At 43.0% G+C, this 22,619-nt stretch overlaps 1 protein-coding gene across 5 annotated transcripts in view; it reads right to left on the bottom strand.

The window, feature by feature from the left end:
- The window catches only part of AGAP1 (ArfGAP with GTPase domain, ankyrin repeat and PH domain 1), a 323,467-nt gene that overhangs the window by 46,499 nt on the left and 254,349 nt on the right, over positions 1 to 22,619 (bottom strand). For 3 of the 5 annotated variants that reach the window (XM_083472461.1, XM_083472462.1, XM_083472460.1), the window contains one exon: positions 11,160 to 11,237. The exons of the other annotated variants lie outside the window; for them this stretch is intronic. In XM_083472461.1, the coding sequence (XP_083328587.1) occupies positions 11,160 to 11,237 (78 nt within the window). The remainder of the gene's footprint in view (positions 1 to 11,159; positions 11,238 to 22,619) is intronic. 5 annotated transcript variants of the gene reach the window in all.

Below are 22,619 nucleotides of genomic sequence, written 5' to 3'. Positions count from 1 at the left end.
GCAAGTGTTATACGGCGGATGTCTCCTATTTAGGTTATATAGGAGGGTAAAGGAGTCCATGATAAAAGTGGTACTAAGGTGGATCCCAGTGGAATTCCTGGTGGAATTGGCAAAAAGGAACACTGATTTTTCTAATGTGTGCTGGAGAGGATGTTAGGGTGTGGACACTTTTTAAAATGTGGTAGATCCTGCCCAGTAGTGCAATACTGTGGGTAAAAATCCTTCAAAAAATCTCAATTGTCTGTCAAATTTTTCCATTCAACCTGAATTCCACTCAACCAGAGGATATGTACCATGTAAGTCACAAAGCCCTAATATTGTTTGTTGGCTGAAGAATGAAATTGCTCATCACTGGAATCATTGCTCTACCTTGACTTTAGACCAGAGCTTCCCAAACTTTTCAAGTTGGTGACACACTTTTTGGATATGCATCATTTTGTGACACAGTAATTTAGTTTTACTAGCAAACCGGAGGTTAAACTAACTCTTTCCAGCCCCAGGAGGAGCACGGGGAGTGTTTGTGTGCCACACCTACACACTGCAGCCGACACACTAACATGTCACAACACACAGCTTGGAAAGCTCTGCTTGAGACAGTTGGAGAAACAAAATTTCAAAATAATCAACTTCCCTTTTGGTCAGACCATCTGCCTAGATATAGAGTTTTGCTTTTGTTGCTATTCGAATCTTTTTGCATTCTTTTACTCTAGAATCTTCTTCTCGGATGAATGTTCCTTTGTACTTATTTATGCTGGCTATCACAACCAGTTTTACATTCACTTAATCACTCGTTTGTATTTACCCCAAGCTTCTAAGTCCTATTTTATCTTCTCTTGTTATTTATTGGTAGGTTTATATTGAAAATGAACTTTCAACCTAAGTTTAAAAGATGAGGAAAGCAGAAAAAACTCCTGACATGTCTAGTTTGTCAAAGTAACCAAAATTGATCTGTTGTAGGATGTTTATTTCTTCTATGATGATGGTTGTAAATGTTTTGAAGCTCAACTTTAGCACATTCTCACCATTACCACACAGTTGTTTTTTAAAGAGTTTTGAATTCATATTGAGTTAGTTCAGTCTAATCTCCTGCCCCTTCCCATATGATACAGTAAAAACAATAAAAGGCCCATTTTCTAACACTGTAATCTTTTCATTATTTCATGGATGAAAATAGTTTGAATGGATGGGATTGGGGGCAGAGTCTGGCAGCCCAGGGACTGGGAAAGTGGTAGGGACAACACAGTCCACACTTAAAACTATGCCGCAACTAGAAAGTGGAAACCAAAAGGGAATACAAGCAGCTGGCTCCAGATAACTCCTACTGGTAGTCAGAGAAGCAAGCGAACAAACACCCACATACACTTTATTGCATTTATACAATTGAGAGGACTTTGGAGACCATGGTCAATGCTACCAAAAGCTGCTGAGAGGTCAAGGAGAATTAACAGGGACACATTTTCCCTGTCTCTTTGCTGACAGAGGTCATCATACAGGAGGATCAAAGCAGTTACTGTACCAAAACCAGGCCTAAACCTTGATTTAAAAGGCTCTAGAAAATCTCTTTCTTCAAAAAGTGCCTGGATCTGGTTGACAACCACCTACTCAAGAACTCTGCCTAAGAAGGGAAGATTAACAAGTGGCCAGTAGTTACTTAGATTTTCTTAATCCAGAGAGGGTTTTCTTCTTCCTTCAAGCAGGCAGGGACCACCCCCTCTCACAAGAAGGCATTAATCACCTCCCTGGTCCAACCGGCTGTTTCCTCCCTGCCAGAGACGTAGCGTGGGCAGGGGCAGGGGGGGCATTGCCTCAGGTGCAGATTTCTATGGAGCACACAAAGTGCTCCTTTCTCAGGTTTAAATTTGACAGCTGCTTGGGCTGGAGAGGGGGAGGATGGGTTTCAGAAAGCAGCACAGCGACATAGCTAGCCGCTTGGGTGCCTGGTGCGGGGGCATGTCCTGCAGCCGGGGGCGGGGCGATCCGCCTGTGGGGGCGGGGCAATGTGCCCATGGGGTGGGGCGAGCCTCTCCGGCGCTTGGAGCCTCTCCGCCACCTCCCCCTGTAGGGCGGCTGAGGGAGAGGCAGTAGGCAGATGCAAGTCCCACACTGCTGTTTCAGGCAGCAATGAACCTGCAGGTGCCTAAGCCACCACGTCACTCCTAAAAAGTTTCGTGAGCCCAATTTAAAAAAAAACCTCATTTTGTCCCACCGCCTCAGTGATGACACCCGGGGCAGACCGCACCCCCTTCATCCGCCACTGAAGCAGTGCTGAAGCGACTCTAGGGGAGCGGGCAATGGCAGGTAAGAGGTGAGGGCACCAGAATTTGATGTTGCACAGAGCGCCCCTCTACCAGGGAGACCTTATGGCTGCTGCACCCAGGAAGTGCCTGGTCACTCACCCGCATGGTCCAGTAATGCGCACAATGGCCCTCCCTTTGGCCTGTGGTGAAGGGCAAGGGCAAGGCAGGCTGTGACTGAAGCCATTAGTGTCCCTCAGCATCACGGATCCTTCTCTGCAAGCCCTCCTCCCTCGGGAGGTTCGGAGGTGGCGGTGCCCTGAGGGGTCCTTCTGTGAGATGGTTGCCCACTTGTGGGACACCCTGCACAGGGAGCTGGCCTTCACCACATCCCTTCAGGTGCAGGAGAAAATGGCTCTCTCCTCCTGGGCTCAGGAACAGCTCCAGCCTTTTAAAATGTGTGTGCGAGAGTGGGAGAGATTCTATAAAATGTCTACACCACTTGATTGCTAAAAAAGCTCAAAGCGGTTTACAAAAAGATCAAAAATATAAATAATGAATGGTTTAGTTCTGCGAATGGCAAGGGATGAGGTGCGGAGCATGTTGTAAAAATATGAGTGGTGCCCCTGAAAGCAAGGTGGCTTTCAGTGGACATACCGACAGCCACATCAGTCTAGCTTTCCCCTGCCTATTCCTTCCTTTGTCTATGGAACAACTGCCACTCCCCACAGGAGCATCTCTGATGAGGAGCGGGTTGCCAGAGGAGCACATGCGCAGTCAGTCACTTAAGCCAAGCCACCCAGGCAAAGTTCCAGCTGCCCCCCCCTTTCCCCCCATTACAGTATTTTTGTTTGCATGTGCAGGCTGCCTGGCTGTTATTCATAGTTGAGTTCTAGAGACACACAAAGGGTCAACAGCCCTGCAAGGTAGGCCAATATTATTATTTCCCAGTTTGGGGTGGGAGTGGTTGGGTGAGTAGAAGAGGAGCTTGGATTTGATATCCCGCTTTATCTCTACCCCAAGGAGTCTCAAAGCGGCTAACAATCTCCTTTCCCTTCCTCCCCCACAACAAACACTCTGTGAGGTGAGTGAGGCTGAGAGACTTCAGAGAAGTGTGACTAGCCCAAGGTCACCCAGCAGCTGCATGTGGAGGAGTGGGGACGTGAACCCGGTTCACCAGATTACGAGTCTACTGATCTTAACCACTACACCACACTGGCTCTCAGAGGTTGGATGGCCACCTGTCATAGATGCTTTAGTTGAGATTCCAGAGGTTGGTCAGGACTTTGACAGGAGCATGAGTCATATCATCAAGAAAAATCCTCCAGAGCTATCTGGAAAGCCATTGGATCCATCAGGCTTGGCGGGTGAAGCATCCTAATAGTCCACCATCTCTACAGAGGGGAAAGCGTAATTCTCAACAGGAAGCGATCAGACCATGACAAGGGACTGAGATCAATATCCCCCACTTTCAGATCACCCTCTTCCTACCCAGCTGAGAAAATAAAGTCTAGACCTGCCACATGTGTTGGGCCAGCCCCATGGTCATCATAAGGTAAAGGTAAAGGTACCCCTGCCCGAAGGCCAGTCGTGTCCGACTCCAGGGTTGTGCGTTCATCTCACTCTAGAGGCCGGGAGCCGGCACCGTCTGAGGACACTTCCGGGTCACGTGGCCAGCGTGACGAAGCTGCTCTGGCGAGCCTGCACCAGCGCAGCACACGGAAACGCTGTTTACCTTTCCGCTATAAAGCAGTACCTATTTATCTACTTGCACTTAAGGGTGCTTTCGAACTGCTAGGTGGGCAGGAGCTGGGACCGAACGACGGGAGCTCACCCCGCCGTGGGGATTCAAACCGCCGACCATACGATCGGCAAGTCCTAGGCACTGCGATTTTACCCACAGCGCCACCCGCGTCATCATAGCAGTCATGAAATCCTGAGCCACCTCAGAGCCAGTCACCTCGGCATGGATGTGGAAGTCCCCCAAAAACAGCAGTCTGGGAATCCTCAACACTGCCTCCCAAACCAGCTCTTTCAGCTCAGGCAGGGAGACTGCTGGGCAGTGAGGTGGGCGGTAAACTAGCAGAATCCCTGATCTGTCTCGATTGCCCAGTCAAGTCCCCTCCCTGACTGGCCTAATGCTACACCAAGCACCCAGATGGGCACAGCTGGGTGAGACCAACTCTGCCCTGCTCACCCACCCAGATCTCAATGATACGTGCCAGATCAGTCTCCTCATCCATAATCAGATCATGGATGAGGGAGGTCCAATTCAGATCCACCTAGCATTCAGCAACAGCAGCGGCAGATCCAAGGGCTGGCTGACAGGACAATTGCAATTCCCCATGTTGGAGGAGGAGTTGGCACATGTCACAGTCACTAACTGCCTGTGCTGTGTGCCCCTTACCCAGCCTGCCCCACCTCTCATGCCACACTTCCCCCTACTCTGAACCACTGCAATTGCCCCCCCAGGCTCTCCCCAGCTCTCCTCCCAGATACACCTCCCCTCCCTCAATAAAAATCACTACCAACAACAAACCCCACACAAAGTTAAAACAGTGGCCTGTGATACAGTCAGGAGATGTTGATTGGCTGCAGGTGCAGAGGCCACAAGACTACTGCTGCTCTCAGGAAAGGAGATCTCTAGATCATGACTGTTTGATCATCATCTGTTCACTGAGGGCAACTGCTGATTAGTAGAACACCTGCTTTGCATACAGAAGGGCACAGGCTCAATAGCTTTTTTCTTTAGTTTGGCCCGGTTAGCTGCAGCCTGTCAGTGTTGACAGCACTGAGTGAGATGGACCAATGGCATAAGGCAGCTTCCTATGTAGTCACCAGAGATAAGGAGTTAGGTAGCACTTTTGAATATCCATAGCAAGACATTTCTTACAGGGATTTGGCTTCTACAGACTCTGAATGCAGTTCAGACATATCCTGAGGAAGTTATCTCTGTTCACAAAAGGTCTGATGGAAAGATGGTTATACTCTCAAAAGCTGGTTTCAGAACTAAATGGTTAACTTTTAAACCCAACAGTATTGCAGTTCGTGCAGTTTAAATCCCTGTGAGCCCAATCACAACATTTTATTAAACAGTTTCCTAAGTTTAACTGTTATGCATGGAAAGGTCCACTATAATAGTATTTTAGCACCATCAACCTGTCAAAATCAACTTGCCCAATTATCCCAAACTGCATTAACAACAGTGAATATTACTCTAATTGTGTCCAGTTTCTATGCAGACGAAGTCCCACGTGGCTAATTTTGTTATCTTCAGGGACAAGCAACTTGGCCATCAAACTGATTTCAAAAAGAATCCTACTCTTAACACAGATCCAGGTTGTTGCCATTCTTTATTTTATTTTTCCTCTAAAAGGTTAGTGGGCCAATTAATCATCACCCCTCCCCCCTGGGAATTTAGCATACAGAGGGTTAACAGGCAGGAAGTTTTCTATATTTGAAGGACAGCAGAAAGTAAATAACTACTTTGGGGGGATTTGGATATTAAACGGTGAAGGCACTCAAGAAAGCACTCAGTGGAGTTGTTTGCTCCAGTATAAATAAAAACTTAACAACTTTTATCTATCCAACTTATCATACTAGTTTTATTAATTGATTTCCAAAATGCAAATACCTATTTTTCAGAGGTTAATACGCTTTTGAATTATATATCTACTACGTAGAATTTGAGCACTGGACAACACAAATGGTTTCTCCATGCCCTCACTAGGGCCAAAAGACTGATGTTGCTGCATTGGAAAGATAAATGTACGGCTCCGTTAATTCAATGGATTGAAGACCTGACTACTCTTGCCACCTATAAGCAGATTGCTTATAGAGGTAGACTTTGCATGGACAAGTATAATGAAATTTGGAACTCATTTATACAAAATACAGTATGTTAAAAATGGTAATTGTTAACTGCTAACAATATAGTGATATACTATATACTTTTTCTTCTATTTTTCTTCATTTTTTAATAGCACTTTTATGTAAATAATAATAATAATAATAATAATACAGTGGTGCCCCGCAAGACGAATGCCTCGCAAGACGGAAAACCCGCTAGACGAAAGGGTTTTCCGTTTTTGAGCTGCTTCGCAAGACTATTTCCCCTATGGGCTTGCTTTGCAAGACGAAAACGTCTTGTGAGTGTTCCGATTTTTCCCCGCTCCCCCCCCTTTCTAAGCCACTAAGCCGCTAATAGCCTTTTAGCCGCTAATCCGCTAAGCCTTTAATAGCCGCTAAGCCTTTAATAGCCGCTAAACTGCTAATAGCGCTAAGCCGCTAATAGGGTTGCTTCGCAAGACGAAAAAACTGCTAGACAAAGAGACTCGCGGAACGGATTAATTTCGTCTTGCGAGGCACCACTGTAAAACACATTTCTCAAAGTAAAAAAAGAATTCGTAAAATAGCATATATTTGAGCTTTCAGAAGTCCAAATTAGTCATTAGTAACACTTGTGTATCATGGGAACTAGCAGAGAGATAAGAAACAGCTCTAACAGTCAGCATTCTGAAATGGTAAGATAACTTGTATGAGTTTATTTTTATTTATTTTTTGTTAATAAAAAAAAATAATGGTCAAGGGATATCCAAGGCCAGGGACATATTACAACTCTATGTGAATGTCTCTGCCTACAGCCTGTCTCAAGAGTCCTCTCCTCTCGTATCTTCATGTTCCTTGCTCCCTTCCCAAGCAACACCACAACACTCCTTGTCTATAAGCCTTAGGTGGGGTTCTCTCTGTCGCGAATTCCTCGCGGCGCTTTCAGCAGAAACGCTCAGAGTCCCAGGTTTCTTTTCAGTGCAGTCTTTTTAATGTGAGCTATATACAAGTATTTACAAAAACAGTCCATACAGAGTACCTGCTCCTTAAGGCAAACGAATACTCTCCACCACAGCACCACCACCCCACAGCACAACCACCACAATCACTGTTGAACAGGCTTTCCTTTTTAAAACAGGTGATAGCCAATCACATTCCCGCTGAGTCACTCTGACCCAGCACTTCACAGAGTATTGCATCAGCCTGTTAAAGCCTGCAGACTTACTCAGTATCCTGCAAAACCCCTTCTTTCAGCACAGTCTACCTCCTCTGCCTGCATTTCCTTATCATCATCATCATCATCATCATCATCTCTTCCCTGTTTCTCCTCCAATACTAACTCTGAACCACCTATCTCCAACATCCTCTTCTGGGCTATTTTGTCACCATGAAATTGTGCCTTTCCTGGATTCTTAAAGTCAGGGGTGTGGAACTTCAGTCATGGGACCAAGTAATGGGACCAAATGGGCCTCCGTTTCCCTCCTGTATTGTCACGGACTGGCTGGATGCAGAGGAGTGGTGGGAGGAACCAGGTGGAGAACCCTCAAGGGAAGAAGGCTCAGAGCCAGGGGATTGGTGGTGGGATGGCAATTAGTGGTCAGAGGGAGAAGAGGGAACAGACTGGGAAGAGGTGGTGTTGGAAGCTGAAGAGGCAACAGGGTTTAGTGAGCAAGAAGAGGCTGTAACAGAGAGCAGTCCAGAATCAGAGGCAGAAGCAAAAGCTGAAATAAGGGGGGGAGGGAAGCCAAAAGGCAGAGATGAGTCAGGTTTGTGAAAAAGCACAGGTATCTCCCTTTCCTGCTGTGACAAGCTTCCTTCCCCCCTGGTCTCCCAGAACCCACAGATGTATGAAGAGGGCAGAACAGAGACAAGGCAAAGAAGTCTCAGGTTGCTTGGGAAGGGCCTGGGGGAGGAGGGGACTTAGGGAGCTGTAGAAGGAGGAGACCTTCAGCCCTTACAATTGCTTCACTGGGGCAAGACCACTGGGAAGAGTTGCTGTGCTTAGGCCTGAGCTGTTTTGTTTCTCTGATTAAAGAGAAACTCACTGACACCTTGTGAGTTATTGAAAACTGAAAGTATGCTTTTGGAACCCTGGAAGTTATGCTATGGAGTGCCACAGGTCACCATTTTCTCCCCAGTGCTGTTTAACATCTACATGAAGCCATTGGGAGCAGCCATTAGGAGACTTGGGGCAAAGGCTCTACTTCTCCATAACATCGGAATTGTGGGAGGCCATACAGGCCCTAGATTGGTGCCTGCATGCAGTAGTAGGCTGACTGAGAGAAAACAAACATCTTGAATCTTCACAAGATGTAGGCTCTGTGGTTGAGTGGGTATTGTATCTGACTGTATCGGTCAATTGCCTGTTCCGGATGGGAATGCACTCCCCCAAAGGAGCAGGCACACAGTCTAGGGGTGCTCCTGGGTCCAGTTTTGTCAATGGAGGCCCAAGCAGCCTCAGTGATTAGAACCACTGGTATGACAGTTGCAACCATTTCTGGATCCGGATAGTTTGTCCACAGTCGTTCAGACACTGTGGCAAATTCAAGGTTGAATTACGACAATGCACTCTATGTGTGGCTTCTCTTGTGGTTGATCTGGAAAGTGCAGTTAAGTTCAGAATGCTGCCACATTGAGAGTTTGTCAGCTTTTGGTCAAAGTTCTGCAGTGGCTACTGATTAATAATAATAATAATAATTTATTATTTATACCCCACCCATCTGGCTGGGCTTCCCCAGCCACTCTGGGCGGCTTCCAAAAGAATATTAAAATACTATAATACATCAAACATTAAAAGCTTCCCGAAACAGGGCTGCCTTCAGATGTCTTCTAAAAGCCTGGTAGTTGTTGTTCTCTTTGACATCTGGTGGGAGGGTGTTCCACAGGGAAGGCGCCACTACTGAGAAGGCCCTCTGCCTGGTTCCCTGTAACTTGGCTTCTCGCAGTGAGGGAACTGCCAGAAGGCCCTCGGTGCTGTACCTCAGTGTCTGGGTAGAACGATGGAGGTGGAGATGCTCCTTCAGGTATACTGGACCAAGGCCGATTGATTAGCAGGCCATGCTCAAGGTGTTGCCATCAGTACATGCAAGTCCTTAATGGCTTGAGGCCAGTTCACTTAAGGGATAGTCTTACCCCATGCACCTATCTGATTACTTTGATTTGCAAAACCAGAACTTTGCAAGTGCTTTTTGTTTGTTCCACATTGAAAGATGTAATTCCTTTAGTGTGGCAATATCTCTGACCTGGAATTCTATGCCCATTGGTGTAAGGAGGTGCCCTCGCTATATTGTTTGACTGCTGAAAACCTTTCTTTTAGCAAGCTTACCCAATCACGTGTCAGTTATATTTGTTTTGAATGTTTTATTGATTTTTATCTTTGCTTTTAATAATCATTTTATGCACATTTGTTTTTAATTGGTTGGTGGAAATTAGTCACGCTTTATATATAATGGAATTAGCACACTGCTAGGATATATTTCCCAGCAAATATTTTAAACATTTTCTAATTAAATAAATATTTTGGTGGCAAACAAGGTAATATACTTTCACCTCTCAAAATGATAACTAGGAAATAATGAAACCTAATATTATCAAGATGAAATGGAACACTATGTAGACACAACAAATGAAAGAGCAAAATACAGAAATATTCAGTGAAGCACTTTGGGGGTGAAAGCAGTGAACATGTGCAGTTCTGTTTTAACTGCAAAAAACAATCCTTATTTACTATTCCCAGGCAGTGGATATTTATGACTAATTTGGTCCCAGTTTTTCTTCTAAAAGCCATTTGAAAGGTAGCAAATATTGTCTCAGAGCTTACAGCTTTGTTATTTTAAAAGGTGACAATTTAATCTTTACAATGGAAAATAAACCAATATTATAGTAAAATTGCTCCCTAACAAGTGGCTGTAAAAAAGCACTTTTGTGTCCCAGATACATTTTATCTGGTGGTAAGTAAGGCAACTGCCTGAGATAGAGTAGTAATTGTGAAAAAAAGAGATTGTGATATAAATCACCAAAGGTTAATGATCAGAATGTGAACACAGGGACTTGTTTACAGAAATAGCATGCAATTTAAAATTTACAAGAGATTTAATGCTGTCTCTTCTCAATCACTAAAACCAACAGCCCAGAAAACAGTGACATTAAGAAAAATATTATAGTTATAATCATTCCAAAATAAGTCAATTAGTGTAAGGGCATGCGCTTGTGATTACTTGACCCATTTGGTTTGCACTTAAGTGAAAAAAAATTCCCCCCATTACAAGAAGATTACTGAATTGTGACCTATTTTGCATTCAGCATCACCGTTTATACGGTCTCTGAGATGGTGGATGAAGATTCCCCCCCCCCTTGGTTTCCAAGTAATTTTGACCTTTGACCTTTGTAAAAAAAAGAAAGGAAAAAAAGAAGGCAGTTTATAATTGCATTGTTCAAATGAAGGTGAAGGAAAGAAATTCAATCTGCTATTATACAAAAGCCATGATGGCTGCCTTCACTGAAAACAGCAATGTAAGTCAATTTGTGAACTTTGGCACCAGGCGACCTTTAGAAATACAACAATATACAGAATTTACAAGCAAGAGTAGCACATGCAAATGGTTTGGCTCTGTCTCGCTTTTGGATTAGAGCTGCAGAAAGCATTATGGAGAATGCTTTCACAAAACAAATTAAGACTGTTACTTAAATGTCACAGCACACTATTGTATTTGGCTACAGATCATTACACCTGATACCAACACTTTAAAAAACTGTAATAACTTGGGAAATATTACATTGAGTGCCCACATGTATAAAGGGAAAATAAAAAAAATTGAAGAAAATGGGTTCTTGAAGTAATTTAAACATCACTACTCCACGACTAGAGGGAAAGGTCAAAATTTAAGTAAACTGAAAGGAACATGAATGGCAAAATAAAACACACAAACAGAAAGATGAAAAGACCAAAGGAATGGCTCTGCATACACAACATGAAAGCACACGTGCTTTGGGCAAATTTTATTGCTATCCCAGGATTTGGGGGAAAGGGAGAGGCAAGGAAGATACCGCTGGGAGAGGGAGCAGTTCCTCTACATGATGGTGCTTTGATTTTGTTACCTTCAGTGTTGGTGCTGCTGCTGCTGTATATATTTCGCAGGCTACCAACACGGTTTAGTTTCCACGCTTTGCGTTTGGCTGCATCCAGAGAGCAGAAAGGGGAGAGAGAAAAAAAGAGAAGAGTAAAAGAAAGAACAGAAAAAATGAAAAAAAATGGGAGGGGAAAAAAGGTTGAAGCAGCATATGAAGTAAAATACAAGCAAAAGCCTATGTGGGAAACAGCTGCACACATCTTGCCCGGAGTAAAGCTTTTAAACACCTTGCTTTTCAAGCAGAAAGAAGATTCTTATCAAAAGCTCATAACTTCTTAAGAACTTTAAACCAGAATACTTTATCATCAAAATGTAAAAGCTAAATAAATAGAAAAGGTATTCTCCTCTAAGACAAATGGTATAACCACAATTACAGTGGTACCTCGGGATGTGGACGGGATCTGTTCTGGAGCCCCGTTCGCATCCTGAAGCGAACGCAACTCGCGTCTGCGCAGGTTGTGTTTCGCCGCTTCCGCGTATGACATCATTTTGACAGTCTGCACATGCACGCGTGGCAAACCCGGAAGTAACATGCTCCTTTACTTCCTGGTCGCCGCAGAGCGCAACCCAAAAATACTTAACTTGAAGCACATTTATCCCAAGGTATGACTGTAATTCACAGTAGTCAGTGCGACACTAGAAACTCCACTTTTCCAAAATAACAAATTCAATTGCATAAATCCTGATATTTGGAAGCATAAAACTTTTACTCCAGGTGACAGAGCAATACATTTAGATAAGGCAAACGGCCTCAGATACGTTTTTATTTGCCTACATGTTATTAACTTAACGATTGTTTTAACTTACGCTGATGTTGTCCGTATGCAAATTTTACTCTTTTTCAGACACAGAAAGTATAAATTCTTGTTTGAAGGGCAAGGTTTAAGTGATGCTGTTGATGACTAGTTACTCCTTTTGGTTTCCAAAGGATTTTTAGTATTTTTTGGGTTAGTATCATTTTACTTATTTACCGTATTTTTTGCTCTATAACACACACCCGACCATAACACGCACTTCGTTTTTAGAGGAGGAAAATCCGTAGGCATGCCACCTGTAGGCATTTCCTCCATAACACGCACAGACATTTCCCCTTACTTTCTAGGAGGAAAAAAGTGAGTGTTGTAGTGCAAAAAATACGGTAATTTGAGGGAGTTCAGGCTTCCTACATGTTTATTTAAAAGATTTGTATGCCACGCTTCAGTACTGCCACACTTACAGGGGCTAACAACCAACACTACATGTTCTGACCACAAGCCCCATTATCTCTACAGCAATATTTTGAGGCAGGCGGGAATGGGAGATAGTGGCTTTGCTCAGTCATAAGGCCAGAGCATGGTTCAACATTATGAGAATAAGCCTCAGTGAATGCTGGCCTTGTGGGCTCTTCGTTTCCACTGTAATCTCCTGGGGAAGCCTTAAGGATGGGTTTGGAAGCTTTCACTTCTGTTTTAGATTAAGTGCACCTTATTACATCGTCAGAAGCAAACACAATGGGATAAGATTATGCCTCAGCAAGGTGGGAGGGGGGGGCAGAGGGACACATGAGATGTGCATTGATTTCCTTCACTAGTGTCATCATTTTAGTGCTCAAAATGTGTGACATCATGTGCTTGTGTGACTGGAACTGGGTGGAAGGAAGAGGAAGGGGGAAGGCAGGTGGGGGGGTCATGATACAGAGTTGAGAGATGAAGTACATCAAGGTCCTTGTTCCCTCTACTATGCCCATTTGTAATCAGGATTTGATGAAGCCAGAAAACTTGCACTCAGCTCTGGTGCTGCTGTTGGTGACTTACAGGTCTGTCCAAAATAAGCCAGTTATCAAAATTGTGGGTGACAGGGGCATGACAGAGAGCAGGGTAGGTGAATTAGAAGGTTGACTCAACTTTTGCCCATCCTGTACTCGGTACAGCACCAGTTCAGATCTGTGGAGCAGAGTTGGGGTAGTCATGTGAATTTGATCCCTCTCACCAGAAGGCCAATCTACTCTGTGACCTGTTTTGAGTATTTGTTCTTGGTGCTGGGCCACCATGGCAGACTGGAGATGGTGCTTGTGTGCTCCCTGCTGGTTGTACAACATTGCCCTGGCTGAACTGCTGGACATGGTGTTGGAGAAGCCCTCCAGTATTCATTGAGTGACTTCAACATCCAGGCTGAGGTGGCCTCCAGTGTGATACTTTGGGGCTTCATTATATCTATGACAATTATGGGGTTATCCCAGTTGATCAGTGCTCCAAGTAATTTGGCTGAACATACCCTTGACCCGCTCTTTGTAACAGAGTTGGCTGGCTTGATTCCATTAAGTACCAATGAGTACTGAGCTCATTGTCAAGAACAGATCATACCCTGGTGAGGTTTGGTATAGCTGTGGCAGTACCACCCAAGGGTGGAGGCATTGGGATGATCCACCCCTGAAAACCTACAGAATCTGGATGCCTTACCCTGGATGATTTTCTGGTTGACATGGATGGTGCACCTGTCAAGATTTGGTTTTGCCAGGGCATGGTGAGATGTGTAGGCCCACTTGGTGGGACTGTGGCTAGAGTGCAAGAGGAGGAAATCCTGATGTGAATCTGACTGAAGACACGTGATAATGCACTATTATATCTATAATGTGGTACCGTATTTTTTGCTCTATAAGACTCACTTTTTCCCTCCTAAAAAGTAAGGGGAAATGTGTGTGCGTCTTATGGAGCGAATGCAGGCTGCACAGCTATCCCAGAAGCCAGAACAGCAAGAGGGATCACTGCTTTCGCTGCACAGTGATCCCTCTTGGTGTTCTGGCTTCTGGGATTCAGAATATTTTTTTTCTTGTTTTCCTCCTCCAAAAACTAGGTGCGTCTTGTGGTCTGGTGCGTCTTATAGAGCGAAAAATACGGTAATGATGGCAGCAAGGAAAGATGTTTTACATTGGAATGAAGGAGGACCATAGCTTAGTGCTGGTGCGCAAGTGTTGAATGCAGAAGGCCCCAGGTAAAATTCCTGGAATTGCCAGTAAAAGAATATGGGAGAGACTACTGCCAGTCAGAGTAGATGATAGTGTGCCAGTAAACATGTTTAAATTGCAATTTTTAAACCAATCACAAGTAAGGAAAAAGGAGAAAACCCCACCCATATATAATATTTCCCCCCAAAGGTGGGGGAACAATAGAAGGAGAGGAGAGAGAGGAAAGTGAGTTGTGTTATTTCAAGCAAATGAACTGGAAGAAGCAATGTACACTAAATATGCTCTTTATGCTCTTCTGGGAGGAGCACAGAGAGAATAAATTCTATGGTGCATCTAACAGCGAAACCAAACGTATTGCTCTCTATGGCCACAGCAGGTACTGGAAGTATCCAATGGTTTGCCTTGGATGGCACATTCTTCCACTGTCTCCAGAGACAAGATGGATGCCAACAACAACACATGCTCATGTTAACTTAAACAGTACAAACACCCATCCTGTGCGAAAGGTGCTATTTTCTGCCTTAAGTGTCGGAGTACAAGAAGTTTATTAAAACATGCACATCTTTAAAGCACAGTGAGGATTCCAATACTAAACTGTTTCCAGAACATCACCTCAGAATACTTTATAACTGGGTAGGCCAACACCATATTAATAATGCTTGCCCCACACTGCTAGCAATTCAAAGAGGGGTATAACAATTTTGATGGAGCCTCTTTGGCAGGGGCTAGACAGACCAAGACTGATTTAGAATAAGACAGCTTTATATATTTGCATGCTGCACCTCTAAGGGACAAGCCACAAATTATGCAGGGGATCTGTAATCACACGTCAACTATGGCAATCCCAAATTGGATCCAGGATTGGTGGGCAGTGTTGGCCATTGGGACTGGTGGGGCAGAGCACTGGTGGAGCTGGAGCCCATGCGAGGTGGAACTGACTCATTCACCATTATGGATCAGCCTCTACTGGGAAGGGCATAACACTGATCAAAATCAGTTTTCGCTGAGGGAAGAAACCAGGACTTATATTGTGCCCTCTGCCAAAGTATGGCTAAAGCAGCAGACTTGAGGGGGGAGAGTCCAACTGTGGACACAGCAAGAAGAGGAAAGGGTTTAACACCATCACTATCCCACCCCCCAACCCCACAGCAAGGCTGTCGCTCTGATCTAGTTCAGGATTCCTACAGCTCTTTAAAAAAATAACATGGATCAAGATTCTGCAACATGTAACTTTGTACAATATCTTATCTGTCAACCGAAGTACAGCATTGTTCATTCAGATTCATAACAGCAAAGTACTGTCTCGTGCCTGAATAAACAGTCCAGTCGGTCTTCCTGTGTCCTGAGGTGGTCTAAAAGTGCAATGTTCATTCTGATAGACCGGGGTAGGCAACCTAAGGCCTGTGGGCCGGATGCAGCCCAATCGCCTTCTCAATCCGGCCTGTGGATGGTCCAGGAATGTGCTTTTACTTAAAATGCATCTCTGGGTTATTTCTGGGGCATAGGAATTTGTTTTGTTTTGCAAAATATAGTCTGGCCCATCACATGGTCTGAGGGACGGTGGGCCGGCCCATGGCTGAAAAAGGTTGCTGACCCCGTGATAGACTTTTTGTGTACACTTTCCAAAGCCCTGGCAATGAGTTTTGAAACACAGAATCTAGGTCCGGCCATGGAGGAAGAAATCTGGTGATAAAGCAACCTAAAATATGTTGCAGTACAGTTGAATTTTGTAACTTTAATATGCAAGTATGCATAAATATAAATTATGCCCAAGTTCTGCCTACTGAGATTTCACCACGTACTTCAAGTTTACCTCTGTAGAATGAGGACAGAAATACTGTCAAATACTGTCACCCTCTTCTAAACAAAAACTGGGATTATCAGAATACAGTGGTACCTTGGTTTAAGAACAGCCCTGTTTACGAACTATTTGATTTACCAACTCCACCAAACAGGAGGTAGTGTCCCGGTTTACCTCGGTCTAAGAACGGAAGCTGAACAGTGGAATGGCACTGGTGGTGGGAGGCCTCATTAGGGAAAGCGCGCCTTGGCTTATGAACGGTTTTGGTTTAAGAACAGACTTCCGGAATGGACTAAGTTAGTAAACCGAGGTACCACTGTACTGGAATCTGTACTGAGCAATGCATATTCTGTACTACTTAACACACACACAGGCCCAACTAGATGCAACATCTATGTACATATGCTAATATTGATTTAAATGATAGCTGTGAAAATCCGTTTTATTGTTAATATTGTTATAACCAGCACAAAATGCAACACTGCAGCTGGCTCATTCAAAAGTTATAATAGAAAAATTAGGAAAATTCTAACCCTTATCTGAAGATCTTGCATAAAATTCTCCTGATACAAATGCTGAAGTTTGTTGGACAACCCTTTTCCCTGTAGGTGTTTATCAAAATGAGGACCTGCAATCTGCCCACAATCAATAAAATAGTAATTAACTAGAAAACGAACATCTATACTGTATATCCCATGATATTAAATGTCCTGTGACTGCTTTCCTACCAATAATATGGCATGCTATATTTAATGACAGCAAGGGGGGAAAGTTAAACTGCATACCTGAATTCTGTAGTTGCTTTCCTTGTTTGTTTTTTAAAGAAAGAACTTATGCTGAGAAGGCTTAATAGCAGTTAATCTTGTCTATATATAAAAATTAAGAGAGAGATTTTTAAAGTATTACAGCTTTTCTCTTAGAAAAGATTTGGGAAACCTCAGTAGGAATTATGCAGTGTGGGGTCTAAATTCACCTGTTGAAAACTTTTATTCCTGAAAATTTACATATAAATAGGTAACGTCTAGGCACAGCACCCTGCTGCCAAGGAGAAAATCTGCAGTACATAAAACCCCTTTCCCAATTGGCTCCATCTTCTATAGTTTTTCATGTTTCAATCACGTATTAAAGGACTGGTATCAATATAAAAGAACTAAATCTTCAGCTTTATTCTCTGTTAGCCTGTTGATGAAATGATCAACTTTGATGTGTCAAGTGTCATTCCTTTTTCTTTTAAAAAATGAATATTTAGCAGACAAAATATGTTTCTGAAATTTGCAACATCAATTACCCTGGCAGTTATCAGCAGTGCTATGCTCTCTTGGCTAGCACCACATGTTCCCACCAGAAAAAGTCAAAGGCAACCTTCAAAAGGTTGAGTTATGGGAACAACTCAAATGGTCTTTGCTCAGAAACTCAAATGACAATTAGGAGACTGTCTTTATTTTGGCATGTTATTTCCAAGTAACAGTAATCATGAACTCATTAATAATGTCTCACGTTAATGCTATTAGGCATTTGTATGTCTGTATCTGAAACATCAAACCAAAATAAATTTATGTTTAATAACTGCATAAAATCTAGTTACTGTTTTATAACTAGTTCAATATAGGCTTCCATATGTATGAAAAAATACACTACAGTGGTACCTCAACCAGAGTACTTAATTTGTTCCGGAGGTCTGTTCTTAAACTGAAACTGTTCTTAACCTGAGGTACCACTTTAGCTAATGGGGCCTTCTGCTGCCGCTGCGCGTGTGCGATTTCTGTTCTCACCCTGAAGCAAAGTTCTTAACCCGAGGTACTATTTCTGGGTTAGCGGAGTGTGTAACCTGAAGCGTATGTTACCTGAAGCGTCTGTAACCTGAGGTACCACTGTATTACATGCTACAAGTTCAGTTTCCATTTATTTCTAAATTAATTCAATTCTGAACATTGTAGTCCTAATTTTTCAATTAAAAAAGCTTTCCTAATTTAGACATGTAAAATACATGAATGGTGCTAAAGCATATCCACACTGAACTGCGATAGGAACAATTTAGCATCATTTTGTCGAAAGAGACTTGTCCAGTAAAGTAAGATTAGCATGTAAGACTCTTGCAGCTACCTATCTCACTGGTTAGTTGAGACTGATGCGTCTCTTTGCAACATAGTCCTCTTCCCTCCCAGGTCCATAGCCACCAGCTGCTCCCTTTCTGTCCCTGGAGCCACATAGCAAGTTCCCATGCCCAGGTTCTCTGGCTGCTCACGACACTAGGGCCTCTTCCCTGCAGTATATTTTAAAAGCACATGGCTTTGTCATGCCTGATGCGAAGTCTTGTTCCAATCCTCCATTTGTAGAACACAGCAAGGAGGAGGACGGGAACAAAACTGAGTTATTTTATGGTTCCCTCATTTCCCCCCAACACAGGATTCTATGGTCTGGTTCTCACAAAAACCAGATAAAATGGTGAACTTCCATTACACCAATTTAGACTGCAAACAAAAAAGTCCCTGTGCATTATAAAATAGCATGCCAGGGAGAAGGAAAGCTAGAGGCCTTTCCTCCAATATCTGGTTTCCTACACGCAGGCATGACAGGCCCAAGAGGCGAACCACTAAATGGCAACCTCCCCTCTGCCAGGGTGAGTGAAGATCTACATAAGGGGAAAGCAGGATTGGGGTGGAATCAAATCTACCTTACCCAACAGTTGAAGGGGGAATCAAAGGCTGTGGCCAGTGAATGGTGGATGGGTGGAGATCTCAGAAGGCAGCCCCTGCCTTTTTTTCCCTAGGGGTGTGGAGGTGGCATTGCACAGTGGCCTCTCAGCAAAGAGGAGGCACTGCTGATGGTCTCCCCCACACTCCTAGGGGAGGGAGGAGACCAGCAGCTCCTCCTATTCACCAAGAGACCACTATAGAGGCAGCACTGGCAGGCCTGCCAAGGAGGCAGCAGATCTGGCCTCCAATGAGTGTACCACAGCAGTTGCTCCTACTTTGACAGCAGCAATGGGTGAGGCATTCTTTGGAGATCAAATCTGCTGCCCTTGTGGATCCTGCCACCCAAGGTAGTTGCCTCACCTTGCCTCATGGGTGGGCCAGCCCTATGTGCAGGGGTTGGCTGGGGCTTTAAATGAATTATTCAGTTATGCAAGGCAGCAGTACCACCTTCAAGGAAGACAGTCCTGCTACCGCATCTGCTTACAAGACCTATACCTATATCTTACACTTAACTCCATGTTTCTGTTCCTTAGACCACTAAGTCACTCTTATTCTCAGTCTTCTCTCCTCAGCTGTCTTCCCACTCAGCTTCTTAGGTCTCCGCCTAAGGTCAAAGTTCCTTTCTCTTTCCTGCCGGTAGTACAAAGGATTACATGGGCTGTTGGGTTCTGATTGAAGACTAAAGTTGCAAAACTGCTCCTTTCTTCCTGGCACAAGATTTGTAATCGTAATTGCCAAAACACTATCATTATTTCTTAAAAGCTTAATATTGTCAGCCTCACTCTTAACTATTTTAAGTGAAAGGGGTCTTTTTAAATGCTACGAACTGTTCACTACAAGAAAACTTGCCCGTTCAATATTCTGAACTGGGTTGCCAGTATAGCCGAAGCAATTAAAAAGTTAGTTGCACAAGAATATTCTTATGTATATTCACTGCTAGTTATATGGAAAATATCCATGATTTACTTGATGTAAAGAAGGGTAATTTATACTGCATGTTCTTGTAGTTAAAACATTTCATATTGATTGGACAATTCATTTCCTTTACTGTTTGTACCTTTTTATCCGAAGAACAGGACACTCTTCTAATAATTATTAGTCAATAGTACTAGCAAGAGTGATATGTGGTCCAGAGCAGACTTGCTTACATCACACGTCCTGCTGGATAAGGGGCTGATTGTAGTAAACCAGAACTGTCACACAAGCAGCTGCCTTTGTCAGCTTTTACAATGTGTTTGTGAGAGGAGGATCTTTGGATTGGTATCTGGAGGTATGATCTTATGAGCCCCAATACAGGCACACTAAAGAATGACTTCTGTTTACATTTTCTAAGACTATACCACATGGGATTATTTAAATATAAGATGTGGTATATGTATTTTGGAAAATGAAGCAAGAGCTCTACTGCACTCGTACAGCTCCTGACTGAGGCCAAGGTGAGGACAGGTACTCTGCTCCCCACGGTTCAGTTATTCCCCCTTCCTGAACATGACAGTTTTCAATACTAAATAGGCACAAGGCTTATAGATGGTTTCTATATGTTTTATAACAGGTCCACAACATTGTACAAAACTGTTACAAAATGGATCAAATAAATTGCTTACCTTTTCTTTCATTTAAACCAGGAAACCCTTTACTGAGTTCAGGCCAGCAGAAAATCACAAGTGCCCAACATTTATATAGACAAAATAAATAAATAAAAATTAAAAATTGTCCAGTAGCACCTTAGAGACCAACTAAGTTTGTTCTGGGTATAGGCTTTCGTGTGCATGCACATTTCTTCAGATACACTGAAACAGAAGTCACCAGACCCTTATATATAGTGGGAGGGTGGGGTGGGTTTTTCTCAGAAGGGATAAACCCCACCCCACCCTCCTACCCTTCTGAGAAAAACTGCACCCCACTATATATAAGGGTCTGGTGACTTCTGTTTCAGTGTATCTGAAGAAGTGTGCATGTACCCAGAACATACTTAGTTGGTCTCTAAGGTAGTACTGGACAATTTTTTAATTTATTTCGTCTGCGTCAGACTAACATGGCTACCTACCTGAATTTATGTAGACAGTGAGACAATAAATTATGAAGAGCTGAGAGCCTTTTTGGGAAGAAGCTGCTCTGTGTAAGAATTAGAAGTTGGTAGGATTTTGCTTGACTATAAAGTATGGTTTTATTTATCTGCTCTATTCTGCACGAGTCAGGCAGCATTTAGTGTACCAAATACAATTTTGGGCACTACACTTTTGAGAATGATATTGAAAAAAAGTGAAGCGTGTCCAAAGGAGTGCAACTAGAATGGTGAAAGGACTGGAAACCAAATCCTGCGAAGAACAGCTAAAAGAGCTGGTATGTTTAGCCTGGAGAAGACAATTAAAGGGGAATACAACAGCAGCCTTCACATATCTGAAGATGGAACAGATATGTCCTCTGTTGTTACAGAAGGCAAAGAGCAAACCCAACAGTCCAGATTGTCTGAAAGCTATATTTGCATTTTAAAATCAAGGAATATCTCCACAACTTCCTGTTTTATCACCTTTCAGATCAGGATGAAATTCTGTATCTTTGTTACAGATGGGTAGCCGTGTTGGTCTGCCATAGTCAAAATAAAAAAATTCCTTCCTGTAGCACTGGCAGTGTATCTGAAGAAGTGTGCATGCACACGAAAGCTTATACCAAGAACTAACTTAGTTGGTCTTTAAGGTGCTACAGGAAGGAATTTTTTTATTTTGTATCTTTGTTAGTAAAAGAAGACTGCAAGATAAGATGTCCAGAGGCAGCATATACGGTATTAGACCAGGAGTTGGTTGGGGGAGATCCTGCCATATGGAATCTCCAAACAGATAGAAAATTAATCTGGATTTTAGTGCTCATTTTTAGATGGGGCAAGTATGATTTGCAGTCTATATTTTAAACCAGAGGTTCTGCCTTAATGGTTTTAAAGGGCAAAGAACATGCAATGCAAAAGAACTAGGTTTGCTTCCACACTAGGCTTCTTTAGCAATATTGAAGCTTTGCTTTCCCACCGTTAATGAGAAGCAGAATTATAAGAGGTTTCACACAAGCACTTAATATAGTGCTATATTTTCAAGCCATGCCATCTCCATGGCCAAGATCCTTCTATAGCAAAGATTCCAAGCAATGTTAATTAAAAAATTTTGGGGAAACCCTAAGGATTGGGGGGCGGGCTTGAAAACAGCCCAAGGGAGATAGAGCATGATCTGTAGCCATGAAATGTTTGACTAACTTGGATACCTCACCTGAAAACAAGGCAAGAGAGAAAATGGAATGAAGTATCCTGAACCACTGTTTCAGATCTGACTTGCTCATCATTCCCCAAGTCATGAGCAAACAGAAAACATGAAATGAGCATTGCTTAATTAAAGATTCAGGCACCTTTAAAAGCTCCAGTAGTGCTTTGTCTACACACAGTAGGTAGGGCTGATGCTGCAATTCTGTTATTACCAAAAAATCATCATATATCAGATCTAAAAAAACAGAGGAAGGTAACACAGAAAACACTACAATGCACTAAGCTGCAACATCATTATCAGGATACTCCAGAACTACAGTTAATAAACAATGGCAGTTCCAGAGCAATGGGCTAGTATGGAAGGAACCAAACACTTGCCAAAGATTATATATCAAGGTATTGATTCCCAACAGTCCACCACTTACAAAGGAGACACTCAAAGCAGCTTATAGAAAACACAATAGAAAACAAGCAGTAACATTAACAAATAAATAAAGCCAAGATCATTAAAAATACAAAGGTGGTAATGGAAAGCAAATTGGGAAGTTGTTTTTTTTAAAAAATCATTTGAACAAATCTAAGATCAGTTTATATGAAGCACTGAAAGAAATGTTCTAATTACACCTGAAAGGAATTTATTGCTTCAAAGATACCTCAGAATTTGTGTTCAAACTTTTCATGACATGACTATTCATTTGATTTTTCCATTTAAAATTTAGGATTTTCAGGAATATCAACAA

Source organism: Podarcis liolepis (assembly GCF_965112155.1).
Source record: "Podarcis liolepis genome assembly, chromosome: 1".
Lineage (NCBI taxonomy): Eukaryota > Metazoa > Chordata > Lepidosauria > Squamata > Lacertidae > Podarcis > Podarcis liolepis.
This window is presented reverse-complemented; position numbering and strand designations above follow the sequence as displayed.